General features: G+C 40.3%; 1 protein-coding gene across 1 annotated transcript in view; it reads left to right on the top strand.

The window, feature by feature from the left end:
• Positions 1-6816: 6816 nt before the first annotated feature.
• The window catches only part of TRHDE (thyrotropin releasing hormone degrading enzyme), a 417786-nt gene continuing 408766 nt past the window's right edge, over positions 6817-15836 (top strand). The window contains exon 1 of the mRNA XM_008004042.3: positions 6817-7727. Within this exon, the coding sequence (XP_008002233.2) occupies positions 6817-7727 (911 nt within the window). The remainder of the gene's footprint in view (positions 7728-15836) is intronic.

Consider the following 15836-nt stretch of genomic DNA (forward strand, 5'->3'; position numbering starts at 1 on the left):
TGTATATTTGCTATATATACACATATTGTGATCTATTCTCTAACAGAAGGGGTGTTTCTCATGTTAACATGACTGTATCTTTGACCAGAATCCTCACTTAGCAAAACTATATATATTTTATATTATGTTATATATCATTAAAAATAAGAAAACACTGTAGTTCAAAATTAGGTTTTAAATTTTACATACAGCTATATGACCTCAATACTAGTGATATTTCATTATCTAAAAGAAAAATTTCACCATATTTCTTCCAATGTCTCTTCATCAACCCATTTATAATAATCACTTGTTACTCAGATTCAAGAAAATACTGTAATTACCCCATTTAAACAGCTATATTGATAAACATGTAGGTAGTAAGCAGAATCTATCTGTAGTAAGCAAAGTTTTTAAATGATAAACAATATTTCATTATTAAATGAAAGAATGGGAAATAAATGATTGGAAGACAGAAAAAAGTACGTGGACTAGAAGATACATGTGGATGAAATAAAGCAGGAGATGTCTTTATGTGACTTTACATTAATATTTCTCTATTGTGCCTTTGAAGCAGATACTTTTCATGGTTTGAAATAGGTGAGGCACCATTCAAATTATGTAAATTTGTGCTGTCAAATAAGCCTGGGTTAAATATATATTTTTGGATGCATTGAAGAGGTAAGATTCCTAAAACATGTAAACTGCTTATTCTGCAGTATGAAAATAAGCTATAGTCTACTCTTTCAATTACTTAGTTCTCAATCCAGGAGTAATAATGTTGTCAGGTTTTCTTTTTATCATTATCTTACAAAATTATAATTATTTATCTGTTCAGGGTCATACTAGATTATTCTCTATTCATTTATTCAACAAACACATAGCACTTATCTTGTGCTAGGCACTATCCTCTCCAAGGAGAGTATAGACCAGGCATGTTTGCTTCAGTGATACATCACTAGCATAGTGCCTGGCACTGACTTCATAATTTATGTAGCAAGTATTCATTATGCAATTGGATAGTTCATATTTGGCTTACCTTTCAGGAAGGAGTATGACATAAAGGTTAAGTGTAAAGGTAATGAAATGACCTGCTGGCTTTGAATTCCAGCTCTGCCATCTACTAATTAAATGACTCTGGCCAAGATATTTAATCTTTTTTAGCCTCAGTTTCCTGATTTGTCAAGTGGAAGAAATAATAGCATTGACCTGAAGGCAGTGATTTTCATGATTACATAAGACAGCATAAAATGCTTAGACAAATACTTGGCACCAGTTAAGCCCTTGAAAAATCTTAGTGATTATTATTATTTTCATTAATTCTTCCTGCCATATTTATCTGGAAACATGGATGTGAGCAATTTAAGTTCATGGTAACAATTATAGGAGTATATTCACTATTTCAATTTCTTGAGTGACTAGACAAATTAACTAATTCAATGGAAACATTTCCAGAACAATACTTAATTTCTATTGTTTGTAGACTTTGGTCTATATTATGTTTGCATGTTTCATGAACAAATTGTAAACATTTCCATGATATATACTTTGCCTTTTTATAGAGCTTTCTTATAGAAGTCATAAACCAAAGAGTCTAGAGTGAATGCTAAAGTGTTTTAACCTAGCATTAGAGCCCCTCAAATAATGATACAACTTTCTTGAGATACTAATTCTCTCTTTGGATATAACATGTAATGCTAAAATTGGAAATGACACTTGAATTATTTGGTCACTCTTTTCCTTACATTTGCTCTCTAGAGATATCCATTTTATGCTGTGAGGCTTGTTCTAGCTTGGTATAAACATACTCAGGAGACTTTTCTGGGATGAATAACACATAGTATTATATTAATAGGTTAGGAAATATTTATGTTAAAAACAACTTCAAGTACGAGGCTACAATGAGCTCTTATCACACCATTGCACTCCAGCCTGGGTGACAAGTGAGACCTAATCTCTAAAATAAATACAATAAAAGTAAAAATAAAAAATGAAAAAAGATAAAAACAAATTCATGGTTTCACAGGTTTTTATGAGGTTAAAAAGATATAATCAAATTTAGATGTAAATTCCATTTAGATTAATCCTTTCAAATAACAAGTCAGACAATTAATAGTTAAATGAAGGTGTTAATTGTTGTGACAAACTACAGAAATCATGAAATTTCACTATCTCGATTATAGTTAATTTTAAATAATTCTTTCCTCATCTTTAAGATCTTGAGGAATGTTCTGTCTGGAAGGGTAGTTCTTATATGAAACCCCACAACAACATCAACAGATCAGTGGGTCAAATGTTATAAAATTTTGAAAGTTTGCAATATAAAAATATTAATAAACTTTGCAGTAATGTTAATTGCTCTAAATTAAACATTTCATCAAATGATCAGTTTCAAATTTCAAACTGCTGTTTTGCTATTGCCACATGGCGGCACCACTTCAGCTGCTAAACAGAAACTTCACCATCCTTTTTTCATATTGGTTTCCAGTTGAGGGAGGTCTTCAGAAACATATCCCTCTCATATGATACATCAGCCTAGTTTTGACTGCCAGAATAGTAAGATTTGTTTGTTTCCCCTGTACTGTTTCTAGTACAGTGTGCTTTTATAAAATTTATTTACCCATTAAAGTTTTAGTTTTTAGTTGAATTATTGTTTGGCTTCTCATGAAGATTAATTAAATATTTTTTGAGAACATAAAGAGGGTAGTATATTAGCTTCTGTATATTTTTCACAGAAGTCCAGAGCAGAAAGATACCCCCAAATCTAACTCCTTTACATGAACACATTGAGAAATTGAGTCCATTAAGTAACTGGGTTAGGACAATGGAGGAAGATGGTGATCAGGATCTAGCTCTTTCTCCCGAGCCAAGCTGTTTCCGGACATGAGGTTTTACTCACATGTGAAGAGACTGAGTATCCAAGGACACCTAACTATGTGCTTCTATATACAACCCAGTGTGAAAAGAAAAGAAAAAAAGGCAGTTAAATTGTAAACAATCAAAGAGGAAGACCCTGAAGCCAATACATTCACTGAAGATAGTTCATTTTGATCATTTCAGGACCAAGGTGTAGATTTTATTAAAAACAACTTCTGTTTGGCCTCATGTATATTAAATATTCAGACAATTTTTACTTTTACAAGCCCCTGAATCAAATATGGCCACATCATGACTTTAGTGATATTTATTAGCTAAATAAAGTAATCATAAAATTCTCCTAACAAATAAACATGTTTCTGAGAGAAGCATCAGGTACTTTGGGGAGTTTAATTTCCTTGTTTACAGCACCACATGGCTCTAGTATTGGCAAAATCAAACCTATCTCGAATCCAGTGACCTATAACACTGAAAGCAACTTTAAAAAGGAATATTAGTAAATTATGTCTTTACTATTTTTCTGAGGTACACAATCTGAAATTTCACCCCTCCACTTTTGCTTTGAAGGTAGGATGAACATTCTGTAGAAAAATAATATTTAAAAATTATTTTACTAAGGTGCTTGCTTCTTTGGGAAAGTGTGCTATATACTTTCAGAAATTAAAAAAAGAAAACTCACTGAAAACCTCTGTAACACTGATATGAAAGGAGGAAATATTTACCTATTTGATCTTGATAGTAAGTTTTATTATGCAAAGTTACATTTAAGGGGAATCCATGAACTAGTAAGAAATATTTGAGACTTTCCTTGTGGTAATTTTCAGAAGTACATACACACATTGATAAAATACAAAGAAGAATAGATGGAGGTAAAGAGAGGAAAAAACAGACTGAGACCATGAGTGAGGGAAAGGGGAAAGATGAAGAGAACTGGGTTAAAGGGTACAAACACACAGTAAGACAGAAGGAATCTAGCTCTTCAATGTTTGACAGCAGAATAGGGTAACTATACCTTGCAAAAATGTATTATACTCAGGTGATGGACACCTTAAATACCCTGACTTGATCACTACACATTATGTGCATGTAACAAAATTTCTCATGTATCCCACAAATTTGTACACATTTTTAAAAAAAGACAAACAGAAAAAGCCTTCTTTGAATCTTTTCTTGACTAATGTTTTAGAAAGAGAAAGTCTTCAAGATCCCTTAGTGGGTAACTTCTTCCTTTAGGCAGTGGTTCTTAGACTCCTGGGGAGGATTCCAGAAGCCTCTGATAAACAAATGCACTAAATCCATGGATATTGGATCAGTAATACTGAATTACCAGTTTAAAACCCTAAAGTCAGAGAAGTCTGGTGACCTGCTGAGGATCTCAGGGCTCCTCTTACTTGCTTGCACTATAGTTCCTGATTCTGTGAAAACAAACCAAGGAACCGCAACTCCTCAACTCTTAAAATGCATATAGCCAGATGCATATGGACAGCAAGAGCACAGACATTTAAAAACAGAGCAGAAAAAAGTAACTTGAACAGAATGTGGCATTTCCCTTGGTCTGTTGCTAACGGCCCACATACAACATGCTTAAAAAATCCCACCCTGGCACTTATTTTCATCATCATTTAAAAATGATTCAAATGGACATTTAGAATGCATGGCATTAAGCATGTATCCCATCTGGGGATAAATGAAAAAGGGCTTCCTCGAGCAGGGCTGTGTTTTTAGTGGTTATCAGGCTAAGGTTAATGTGTAATGGGTCTCTTTGGTCAAGCTTTTAAAGGCAAACACAATATTTTAACTGCCTATTTTCAGTACTCCAAAGCCAGAAGCATTAACTGTTTCTTTTTGTAAGAAAATAGCTATGGACATGATTTGTAAAATGCCTTCAAGATTTGAAGACATGAAAGAAACATTTAAAAAGGAATTACCTCATTTTCTTTCTATTATTCACTTTTTAAATTAACCCATAAGCCAATCACACTTTGTTTTATTAAACACTGGAGACTCCTGCTTCTTAGCTGTCACCTTTGGGGTGGCTGTGTTCTGAATATTGTTCCAATTAAGAATTCTTCACACAAATTCTGAGGGTTGGATATCCTACATATTTATACATACTCTGCACTATAATTTTAAACTCCAATATACTCAGACAAGAGTCCATAACCAGCCAATGGGCTATGAACCTATTTTGATGCTGCCTGCTGTCAGCAAACTGTCTATTGATAACTATCCTAACAAAGTTTAAACAATGTTCATGGTAACGCTGGAAAGCTGCAAGAAAGTAATTATGGCTAGGTGAAATGAAAAACTGACCAATCATGGAATGTATTCGTTCACTGTTCTACTAAGCTCATAGCCCAGCTTTTCTCATTCTCAAGCTTTTGGTCCTGAATGTTACACTGTAGGCATTGTGTTTTAATCATTTCCCCAATCTAAAGATGGAAATTATCCTATGGGGAAAACATCACCTTGCTTTGGCCTTTATTTCCGGAGGATTTTAATGCTTCATTGCTAACCATTATTTTAGTACTGCACACCTGGACACATCGCACAGTATAATGTAATGTATGCAGTCAGGTTTTGGAGAATTTATTTCAATTTACATACAATCCTCCAAATCCTCTGGCGAGCTTGATGTGAAATCTGACACAGCCACATCTCCCTAGCAGGATCTTCTTTTGCTCTCTATGCTAATAGCCAAAGGCTCCTAGGATCTCTCCGTGGAGTGCGGTGGGGCTAAGGAGTCAGGAAGAGGGGTGACTGTGGGGCTTGTTGCGCTAAAGATTTACAATGTACTTCTTGCAGGCGGCTCAGCAACCCCCTCTGTGGCTGTGGGTGTCTGGTGTGACAGAGCGGAGAAAAGCTCTCTAATCTCCCAGTGCCTGCCTCTGCCTCTCAGTCGCTCCCCTCCCTCCCGCCTTTCCTGCCTCCTCGCGCGCTCTCTCTCTCCTTTGCCTTTCTCGGGGAGTTTCAGTCCCTCAATGCAGCTGGAGTAGCCCTGGCAATCTAAACCCGGAGCCCGTGTATATACACACACGCACACACGCGCACACACATGCACACGCGCTCGCACATACGCACTTCAGCTCTCCCCCTGGGGATATGGAGCAAAACCAGAGCTTCATCTACCTGAAGGGGATGGCCCGGCCGGACACTTCTTTCTCACTTGTCATCTCCGGAGGGCAGAGCAAGACTGGAATGAGGCAGGCTCGCTGTCGGGTCTGCAACCTCCTGCTGTTTGCCGCCACCGCCGCTTAAAGTGCCCAGGGTGGAGAAGGCTTTTCCAGGACAGATCTCCGCCGTAGCTTCGCGGCCCTAGGACTTCCTCCTGCTGGTTCACTCTAGTCTCTCCCACCTCGGCCATCCTTTCCTCTCCAGCTGCAGGGTGTATGGCTCGGGTGCCTCCAGTGCTGTGGCCGCCGTCACTGCCGCTGAGAGCACATTCCACCCAGAGGACTGAACGCCGCCGCTGGAGTGGGGGGAGAAAGCGGAAGCCCTAACTTCCCTCTCTACACCCTCGCTCTTCCCACAGCTCCCGTCCTTCTCCCCAGGACCGGTTGGAAGGCTCCCGCGGAAAGCGAGGCGAGAGCGCGGCGCAGGGGAGGGAGAGCCGGGAGCCGCAGGCGCGCAGGGGCGGGGGCAGCATGTGCCCCGGCACAGGGTGCTCGCCCGAGAAGTAGCGCGCGCTGGGCAAGCAAGACGCTTTCCAAGTTAGGCGCGTCCCAGAGCTCGCAGCCCGGCGTCTCGGCAGCCAGTGTCCGGAGTGAGGCGGGGCTGATGGGGGTCGCGAAAGCTGCCGTCGCTTGTGGCCAGAACCCGTCTTAAAAGAACCTGGGCCAGCATCCCCAGTCGCGCGCCCTCGGCCCGCGTGCGCTCTCCGATGCCTGCTCTGGCGGTGGCCCGCGCGGCCCGCCCGCGGGGGGTGCCGGAGGGGGCGGGGGAGGAGGAGGAGGCGGTGTGATGGCCCTGGACGGCGAGCTGGGGGAGCAAGAGGAGGAGAAGAAAAAGAAGAAGAAGAAAAAGAAGAGGAAGAAGAAGAAGGAGGAGGAGGAGGAGGGGGCCGAGAAGAGCAGCTCACCCTTCGCGGTCAGGATGGGGGAAGACGACGCCGCGCTTCGCGCTGGCGGCAGGGGGCTCTCCGACCCGTGGGCAGACTCAGTGGGAGTGCGACCCCGCACCACGGAGCGCCACATCGCGGTACACAAGCGGCTTGTGCTAGCCTTCGCCGTGTCCCTCGTGGCACTGCTTGCGGTCACCATGCTTGCCGTGCTGCTCAGCCTGCGCTTCGACGAGTGCGGGGCGAGTGCCACGCCAGGCGCCGAAGGTGGCCCCGCAGGCTTTCCAGAGCGCGGCGGCAACGGGAGCCTCCCCGGATCGGCCCGGCGCAACCACCACGCGGGCGGGGACTCCTTGCAGCCTGAGGCTGGTGGGGTGGCCAGTCCGGGGACCCCGTCGGCCCAGCAGCCGTCGGAGGAGGAGCGGGAGCCGTGGCAGCCGTGGACGCAGCTGCGCCTGTCGGGCCACCTGAAGCCGCTGCACTACAATCTGATGCTCACCGCCTTCATGGAGAACTTCACCTTCTCCGGGGAGGTCAACGTGGAGATCGCGTGCCGGAACGCCACCCGCTACGTAGTGCTGCACGCTTCCCGAGTGGCGGTGGAGAAAGTGCAGCTGGCTGAGGACAGGGCGTTTGGGGCTGTCCCCGTGGCCGGTTTTTTCCTCTACCCGCAAACCCAGGTCTTAGTGGTGGTGCTGAATAGGACACTGGACGCTCAGAGGAATTACAATCTGAAGATTATCTACAACGCGCTCATCGAGAATGAGCTCCTGGGCTTCTTCCGCAGCTCCTATGTGCTCCACGGGGAGAGAAGGTATGGAGGGAGGCGGTGCTCCGCGCCGCCCCACCCCGCCGCGCGGCTCGAACCTCTGGGCGGCCTGCGACCCTGGGGACCCAGCTGGTTTCCAATACTCGGGAAGCCAGGGGTGGGGGAAGGAAACGAAAGCGGGGTAGGGCAGTCAGAACCCCGGGGTCTCCCAGATGCCTTGGTGTCTCACTGCAGCCAACTCCGCAAACTGACTCGCCGGTGCCAAAAGATGAATGCCGCCCCCTCCTCTAGTCAGGACCTCTCCTTTTCCTGTCAAAGTTCCTTAGCCATTGAAACGCAGGGCCCTTTTTCTGAAGGGTAACTGATAATCTGAGCGATGCCAGAGTGACATGAAAAGCTTGCCAAGTTACTGTCGAGGGAAAATACGTAGCGCTGAAGGCCAAGACAACAGCGCATCCAGGTTAGCTTGTCAAGGCAGGTCAGGGACACACCGTTCTCCACCCCCGCCCTCACATGCCCATCACCCCTGCCTATTAGTAGTCCCCTGCCAGGTGCAGAGCAGAGGATGGGCTTTGGCTGAGTAAACTTTCCCCAAACTTCAAGTTGAGTTTCGGAGTGAAAATAGTGGTTTTCAGAGATAGGCTGAGAGGACCGGGACGGGGGTGGAGGTTGCCAAGGTCAGAGCCAGCGATAAGTGGCCTCGCGGGCGCTGCCAGCTTTGTGCTGAGGCAGGGCGACTCAAGTTGTTTGTTCATGAGTTGCTGCCTCTGGAGATGATTCCAGTGGTCAAGGGTGGGAAAGCTAGTAGTCAGTTTCAAATGCCTTGTTACTATCTTTGGCGCGTTTCACATTTGGGTACTTTGGTATTTTTATTAAAAAAAAAATCTGGAAGTCCGTTGAGCTTTTCACCACTTGTGTAGAGCTCAGACTTCATAATCTAATAGAACCGAGTTCGAATCTCTGCTGTTCATCCAACTGTGGTGAAGGTTTGAAGAAGGTAATTAACCTTTTCCTTTTCTAGTGCTTATTGCACACCCATGTACTCAATCCGACAAGAACCCTATGAGGTAGACGCTATTATCAGCATTCCCTATTTTACGGGCGGGGAAATGGAGGCACAGGTGGGTCACATAGCTTGACCAAGATCACCAAGAGTGAGCAAAGTACGGATTTAGACCCAGGGAGTTTGGCTCTTGAGCCTAGACTTTTAATTCTAACTTGGGGATACCAATAATAATATTCTGCTTGTAGGATTGGTGTAGACGTCTGTGAGTGAATGCATTACAAAGTACTTACCCCTGTGCCTGGCACATAGAGTATCCACCATAAATGCTAGCTCTCATGAGTGTCTTGTGGCAGTAAGCTCTCAGGTATATTGTTGAATGAATAAGTGATTCTTGTTCTTTGCTCTAACTCCCTCATTGCTAAAATAACCTCGATTAATTAAATGACTATAGGGCAGATGAACAACCAAAGTGAGCTTAAAAATTAAACCAAGAACTTTAGAAGAGGAGGCAGGTTGCAGATCAGTAATGAGGCAGAGCCTCTTCTTTTCTCAGGTGATTCTCACAACAGCAGAAAATGGGCTCAGAGAAGCCCAGGGCCCTGGAGGTGAGCAGGCTTGTCAGTGGAGAGCTAGAACTTGAACTTTGGTTCTCTAATCCCTGGACCAGACACAGCTTATGGTGTTTGGAAACTCTCAGAAGAAGTTATTGTGTAAGAGGCTGGGGAAATTGCAATGTGTTGTGAAAGTAAACAAAAGTTTTATTATTTATAGAGTTCTATGAAGTAACCTCCTATAAATAAAATGCCCAATGCTTTAGTAGTTGTATGATAGTTAAAACCTCCTGTAAGTGAATGTATAAATTATTCACTGTCTTACTCCTGACATCAGATATGGATAATTTAAACCCCCTTCTACCACTTCCTCCGACACGTTCTAAACAATACAGATTAAAAATATTTTTTAAACCCAGAATTATATCAAATTTGGGGGAAAGGCATAGAAAACAAATTTGCATACTATGTTTAGGAACAAGCTTGTTATGTCAAAATGTCAATAGTGAGAGTTGCATATCATTACTGACACATCTTGCTGTGGTGAAGTGAATGCTTTTGACAAATCCCATTTTTTGAGCCATGCCAAAATATGTTTGGCAGAACTGAGCTTGTTTTGGTCAATGCTTTCAAATTAACAGGACTCTTAAAAAGACCAGATGTTTCTGCTTGACCCGTAACTGATTTCTTGTAACCCTAGTGCATATTTATATTCAAACTCTATCTTGCAGTTTTCCTCAAAGAAGTAAATAACTTGGTTGGAAGTTTAACCTAGTTCACATATAGTTAAACTCATCATCCCAATAGAAATGCAGAACACAGTGTTTTGAAAATCCCAGGATTGTTTTATTTCTATACAGCATCTTAGAGGAAGTCTTTGTTCCTCATTTTTTTTTTTCATTCCTCATTATTATTACTAAAGTAAATCTCATAATTTCTTGGATGTTTCTACTGGAGTTGATAAAGCAAAAGAAATAAATCTAATAAACCATTTCATAGTTATATAAACTTTCTATTTATTAAACTTTTTTTGTTACTATAGCCACTTGGAGCATTTTTAAACAGACCCTTGTCAGCATCTCAGCTAGGGTTGGACTTTGGTGATGATTTTGTCCACAAAATGCAATGTAAATTGGCATTCTAAAACCCACTTTCAAGTAGGACACAGATGTGAACACTGAATTTTCATTTGATTAATGATTAAAAATTTTGGTCTTTAGTTAGATATAATTTTGCCAATTTAATTATAGGATAATTTCTGTGATAAAAACAAATATTTAATCTGATAAAGGAAGTCATATTGAGCAAGTTGAAATGCTTAAAAGAGCAGTGCTACAATACAGTTCACTTCTCATCCTATGCGGAAACACTAACTCATTAAAATCCTATCAGTCTGATTCTTCAACTTGCTTCTCAGAGGCCCGAGCAAAACAATTTTGGCGACAGCAGGGAAATTAGATTCCACTGTGTGCTATATACCTTGGACCTCTGGAAGGTTTTATCCCCTGCTGGGTGTCGTAGGTAGCCTGGCTTTGTACAACTGGGAAGACTTGCTTTTCCTGATTTCCATACTGTAGTGTACAAAGGTTAGAAGACAAGCTCCCCACCTGAAGCCGAAGGTTTCCCAAGTTGAGACAAATTCTCTACCCTTGGTTCCTGCACTTGTTGAATATTGAAAATAAATTCTCTTAAAATCAACATGTTTATACACCAAGAAGTAAATTAGGCAGAATACATACTCACTTTTTCATCAACTAGGTGTGCAGCAGGCAGATAAAAATGGGTATGTATTTATGCTGTAGTCTTCGACAGGAGAGTATGCTTGCTTAGAATTAGGTAAAATGTTCATTTACCTGAAATAATTGCCACTTTTGGGTAGCCAGATGGTGGGCACACCCATGTTCAAAGTAGGGTACCTTAATTTAGATCCAGATGGTTGGATTGAAAGGGAAATATAGCCAAGATAAAGAACATTTTATTCACTTTCAAAAGGGAGACTGTTTTTCTTTGACCAACTTTGATACGGTCTATAACATGCCAAAGTGAGACGACGTTAAAAATAGGAGGTCCTTTTCTATAAAGGATTGTTTAGAGAGAAACGATAGTCTCCAAGTAAAATGAGAAAATAATAGTGATAGTTCTCAAAGAGAATTGGGACCATCCTTTTGCAAAAATCTTGGGGAGAGAATGGAGGATTTTATCTCTGGGTAGGCATTTGCTCTCCTGTGGTATTTCTGTGATCCGATGCCTTGTAATCTTCTGGGAATGAATTAATACTCATGGTATTTAATACAAACAGAAATTCACTACATTATTTTTAGATTGAAAGCAGCTTCTCTTCCATTCACTCTGGTAAGAAGATAGCTTAACATGGGCAAGTAGGAGTATATCGCTTTTTGTCCCTCTATAGAGGACTGTGAACTGAAAAAATCTTTGAGAACCATTTGTTTCTGTAAAAACTTTTTTCTATGATTCCTTAATGGACTTAGCTCATTGTTTTTGTGTCAGGCTCACATAACCATATGGCAAAACTCAGTTCAGTGTTGGATTTTGAACACAATTCAAAATGCTACCAGAAAACTATATCTAGACAATGTTTACTAAAAAAAAAACTCTGACCATTTAATAATGACTCACTCAGGGAGAAAATTTATGCAATTGGTGTTTGTCTTGCTGTGTTTCCTGTAGTGCCATTCGATTTCATCACCCTGGAGAGTAATTAAATGTACAGTTTTTTTTCAAATTATTTTAATTGACATAAAATTGTATGTATTTATCATGTATAACCTAATGTTTTGAAGTATGCATACATTTGGAACAAATTAGTTAATTAACAAATGCATCACCTCATATAGCTATTTTTGTGGTGAGAATATTTAACATCTACTCTCAGCAGTTTTCAAGAATATAATATATTGTCATTAATTATAGTCATCTTGCTTTATAGTAAATCCCTTGAACTTATTCCTCTTATCTAAGTAATTATATATCCTTTGACCAGCAACTCCTCAACTCCATTTTTCCCCTAACCTCTTAGTATCTGGTAAACATCATTCTACTCTCTAACTCAATGAGGTCAACTTTTTTAGATTCCACATATGACTAAGATCATGCGATATTTGTCTTTTTGTGCCTCGCTTATTCACTTACATGAAGTATTCCAGTTCCTCAGTGTTGTCTCAAACGACAGGATTTCCTTCTGTTTGTCTGAATAGTATTTCCTTAGTGTATGAATACATTTTCTTTATCCATTCATTCATTGATGAACTCTTAGGTTCCTTCTGTATATTGGCTATTGTGAAGAATGCTGCAATAAACATGTTGCAGATATCTCCTCAACATGATGATTTCTTTTTCTTTGGATATATAATCCCCCAGTAGTGGGATTGCCAGATCATGTGGTAGTTCTGTTTTTAATTTTTTGATGAACCGCCATATTGTTTTCCATAATGGCTATACTAATTTACAGTGTACTCATTTTCATTAACAGTGTACAAGGGTTCTTTTTGCTCCACATCCTTGCTAACAGTTGTTATCTTTTGTCTTTTTGATAATAACCATTCTTACAGGTGTGAGTTGACATCTCACTGTGGTTGCATTTCCCTGATGATAAGTGATGTTGAACATTTTTTCATATACCGATTGGCCATTTGAATGTCTTATTTTGAGAAATTTTCATTCAGGTCTTTTGCCCACTTAAAAAAATCAGGTTTTGTTTTTTCTTGCTATTGAATTGTTTGATTTCATTATATATTTTGGTCATTAATCACTTATCAGATGTACAGATTGTAAATATTTTCTCTCATTCTATAGGTTGTTATTTTACCCTATTGTTTATTTCCTTTGCTGTGCAGAAACATTTTAGTTTGATGCAATCCCATTTGTCTATTTTTTGCTTTTGTTGCCTGTGCAGTTGCCTTTGTTTTTATTTATTCAGTGCAACTCCAAACTGAGCCTATCTGCTTTGGATCCCTTTCAAATAAAGATGGACCTGATGCTGGCCTTCCCTGTATTTGTTTGGTTTGCACAACGTGTTTGTTTCTTTAAACTGATTGTTGCCATTGTGTATATAGATGGGCTTGAGCAAATAATGCAGGATGATATTTTAGGTGTGCTTGAGGATGGTGACATTTGGTCAATATTATTTACAAAAATAGGACTTACCTCTTTAAGTATGACTTCAAGGAGTGATACAAAAACAGTGAAGAAGAAATGATTTACCTTTAAGGCATAAATGTTTTACAGTCTGTAGGGAGGGCATCCCTCCTTCACCCCCATGCTCATCCTCCCAACCCCAGCAATCATAATCTTCATCATCACCATCTCCGTCATTATCATTTCTCAATTCTTTGCGTGTTCTTTACTTCCTTCCAGATTTACATTACTGGCCAGCTTCCACCAGGGTTTTTCAAAGTTCATGCCATCCTACTTTCTACTGCAGGAGACTGTATACTTTCTCCCACAGATAGAATTTTACTAGGCAGAATTTTGGAAAATTCAAATGTGAAAAATACTTCCTGCTTTTTCCAGTTTCCTGGACAACCTGAAATGATGCACAAACAGGCACAGCTGTATGGTGGTGGTAGCACTGTGAAGGTAGAATAAGATTGGCAATGTTGCGTGGAGCTGAATAAGGGTGAAGAACCCAGGCTCACCCTTCCTGCCTTCTTTGCCTCCAAGCTTCTGAATGCCTGAGTGGGCCTGACATTTATTGAACTCTGGCCCCAGTTGTACAGGGACAGGGAGAATTAATTCCTCCCAGGGCACACCTATGTGTGTGCTGCAGGATGAAGTTTTGTTTTAATCATTCACATCTTTCCTCATGACTACACAACTAAAAAAAGAAAAATCAGAGGATAGACAAAGAAAGCAGTTTAAAAACTATGGTTATTGGTTACTTTTTACATCTTTAAAAAATACATTATTTAAAAAAATCTTCTATCTTTTAAAAAATAGTCCACTTTTGTTGTGTTGCTGGATGGAAGTGTGTGTGTGTGTGTTTAGTGTGTTCATTCTCTTCCTCCTATGCATGGACTGTGGAACCAGACTGCTTGGCCTCATGTCCTGACTCTGCCACTTATTAGCTTTAAGATCTTGGCCAGGTTTCCTAATTGCTGTGTGTCTAGTGTCCTCCTCTGGAAAGTGGAAATAATGATACTCTATTGTACAGGGTTGTTGTGATGATGACATCAGTAATAAAGCACTTAGAACAATGTCTGATAATTAGTAAGCACATCTGTGATTATTAAATATAATTTTACTATTCCATGGCTGGAGATCTGGTACTTGGGCTAGTACCAGGTTGTGTAGGACCAACATTCTTGCTTTGGGGTTTCCCCTTGCTGGCAAAACAGTGGGGAAATGGTCACCGTGGAGATTCCTTTGACTGCTGTTTGTTTTTACCACTTAAGCAGAGTTCAAAAGACAGGGAATGGGAAAAGAAGGTGGGTAGGAAGAAGAGGAGCCTGGTCACCAGAAAAAAGAGAAGGAAAAGAAAGGTTGTGGTATTTCAGCCAGAGAACCTCCTAGCTTGGATCAAATACTGGGAGATGGAGAGGGTTGAGGGAGCAGAAAGACTGAGGGAAACGAGAAACACACAAGTCTCTGATTACAGCAGTACTCTCTATTAGCAATGAGAATAGCAGGAACCAGAGACTGAAGGGTCAGAAGGGTACCAGTACAGCAAGAAGAAAAGCCCTAAGTACCAAGGGAAAGGCATCTCAATCATTAGATATTGTTCCTAAGACTTTATGTGAGTTTTGACAACAGCAGTACTTTATAATACTTACGTAATGTTTTGCCTCTTTCCAATAGAAAAACATGAATCTCAGACACTAATTTTATTTATTTTTATGAAAACCTAATATTATGACCTGGGAAAGTCATTTTAATGCATTCATAATACCCTTCAACAATGATGATCAAGTACACAGTACTTATTTTTGGTAAGCGTATTTAGTACATAAATGGTGAAACAATTATGAATATTATGCTCTGTTTTTATAACACGATTATTCACATATGCACCACTTCCTACATACATATTGCTGGCATTATTGCCTTATGTTTTTAGTTTACTCCAATGGTTATTTAAAAAAAAATAGACTACACACTTGCTTATAGTATTGAATATTCAGCAGGAGTACTTCTCTTCTGAAATAGCAGAGGTTTAATGACTCATTGAAGTGCATAAAAACACACAGTCTAAACAACGACCCACTTTGGCTTAAAGAATTTTGTCATAGAGTAACAATTTGCATTTTGGATTAACAACTTTAAATGGGACACGTGTAACTTCCATGACCTTGTAACAGTCCGCTTACTGCAATCAGTTGAATAGTAACTAGATGTTCCATTGAAACTTTTCTTTAGGTCGTGGAAGTTTTTGTTGCCAATCTTAAACTACTGCTTTATTAGAGAAATTGCAGTTACTATATAAGTAGGGTCAAAATCATTTTCCTCTGTGTTATGCATAGATGTGGTCAAAAAGAAAACCTTTCAAATCACCCATGCTGTTTGTGAGGTTCTCTTGGTTTTGGTGGATTCCACAGTGAAATGCTGTGAATCAATCTGAATACTAACAGTGTTATGCAAATG

This window comes from Chlorocebus sabaeus, chromosome 11, assembly GCF_047675955.1.
Source record: "Chlorocebus sabaeus isolate Y175 chromosome 11, mChlSab1.0.hap1, whole genome shotgun sequence".
Classification (NCBI taxonomy): domain Eukaryota; kingdom Metazoa; phylum Chordata; class Mammalia; order Primates; family Cercopithecidae; genus Chlorocebus; species Chlorocebus sabaeus.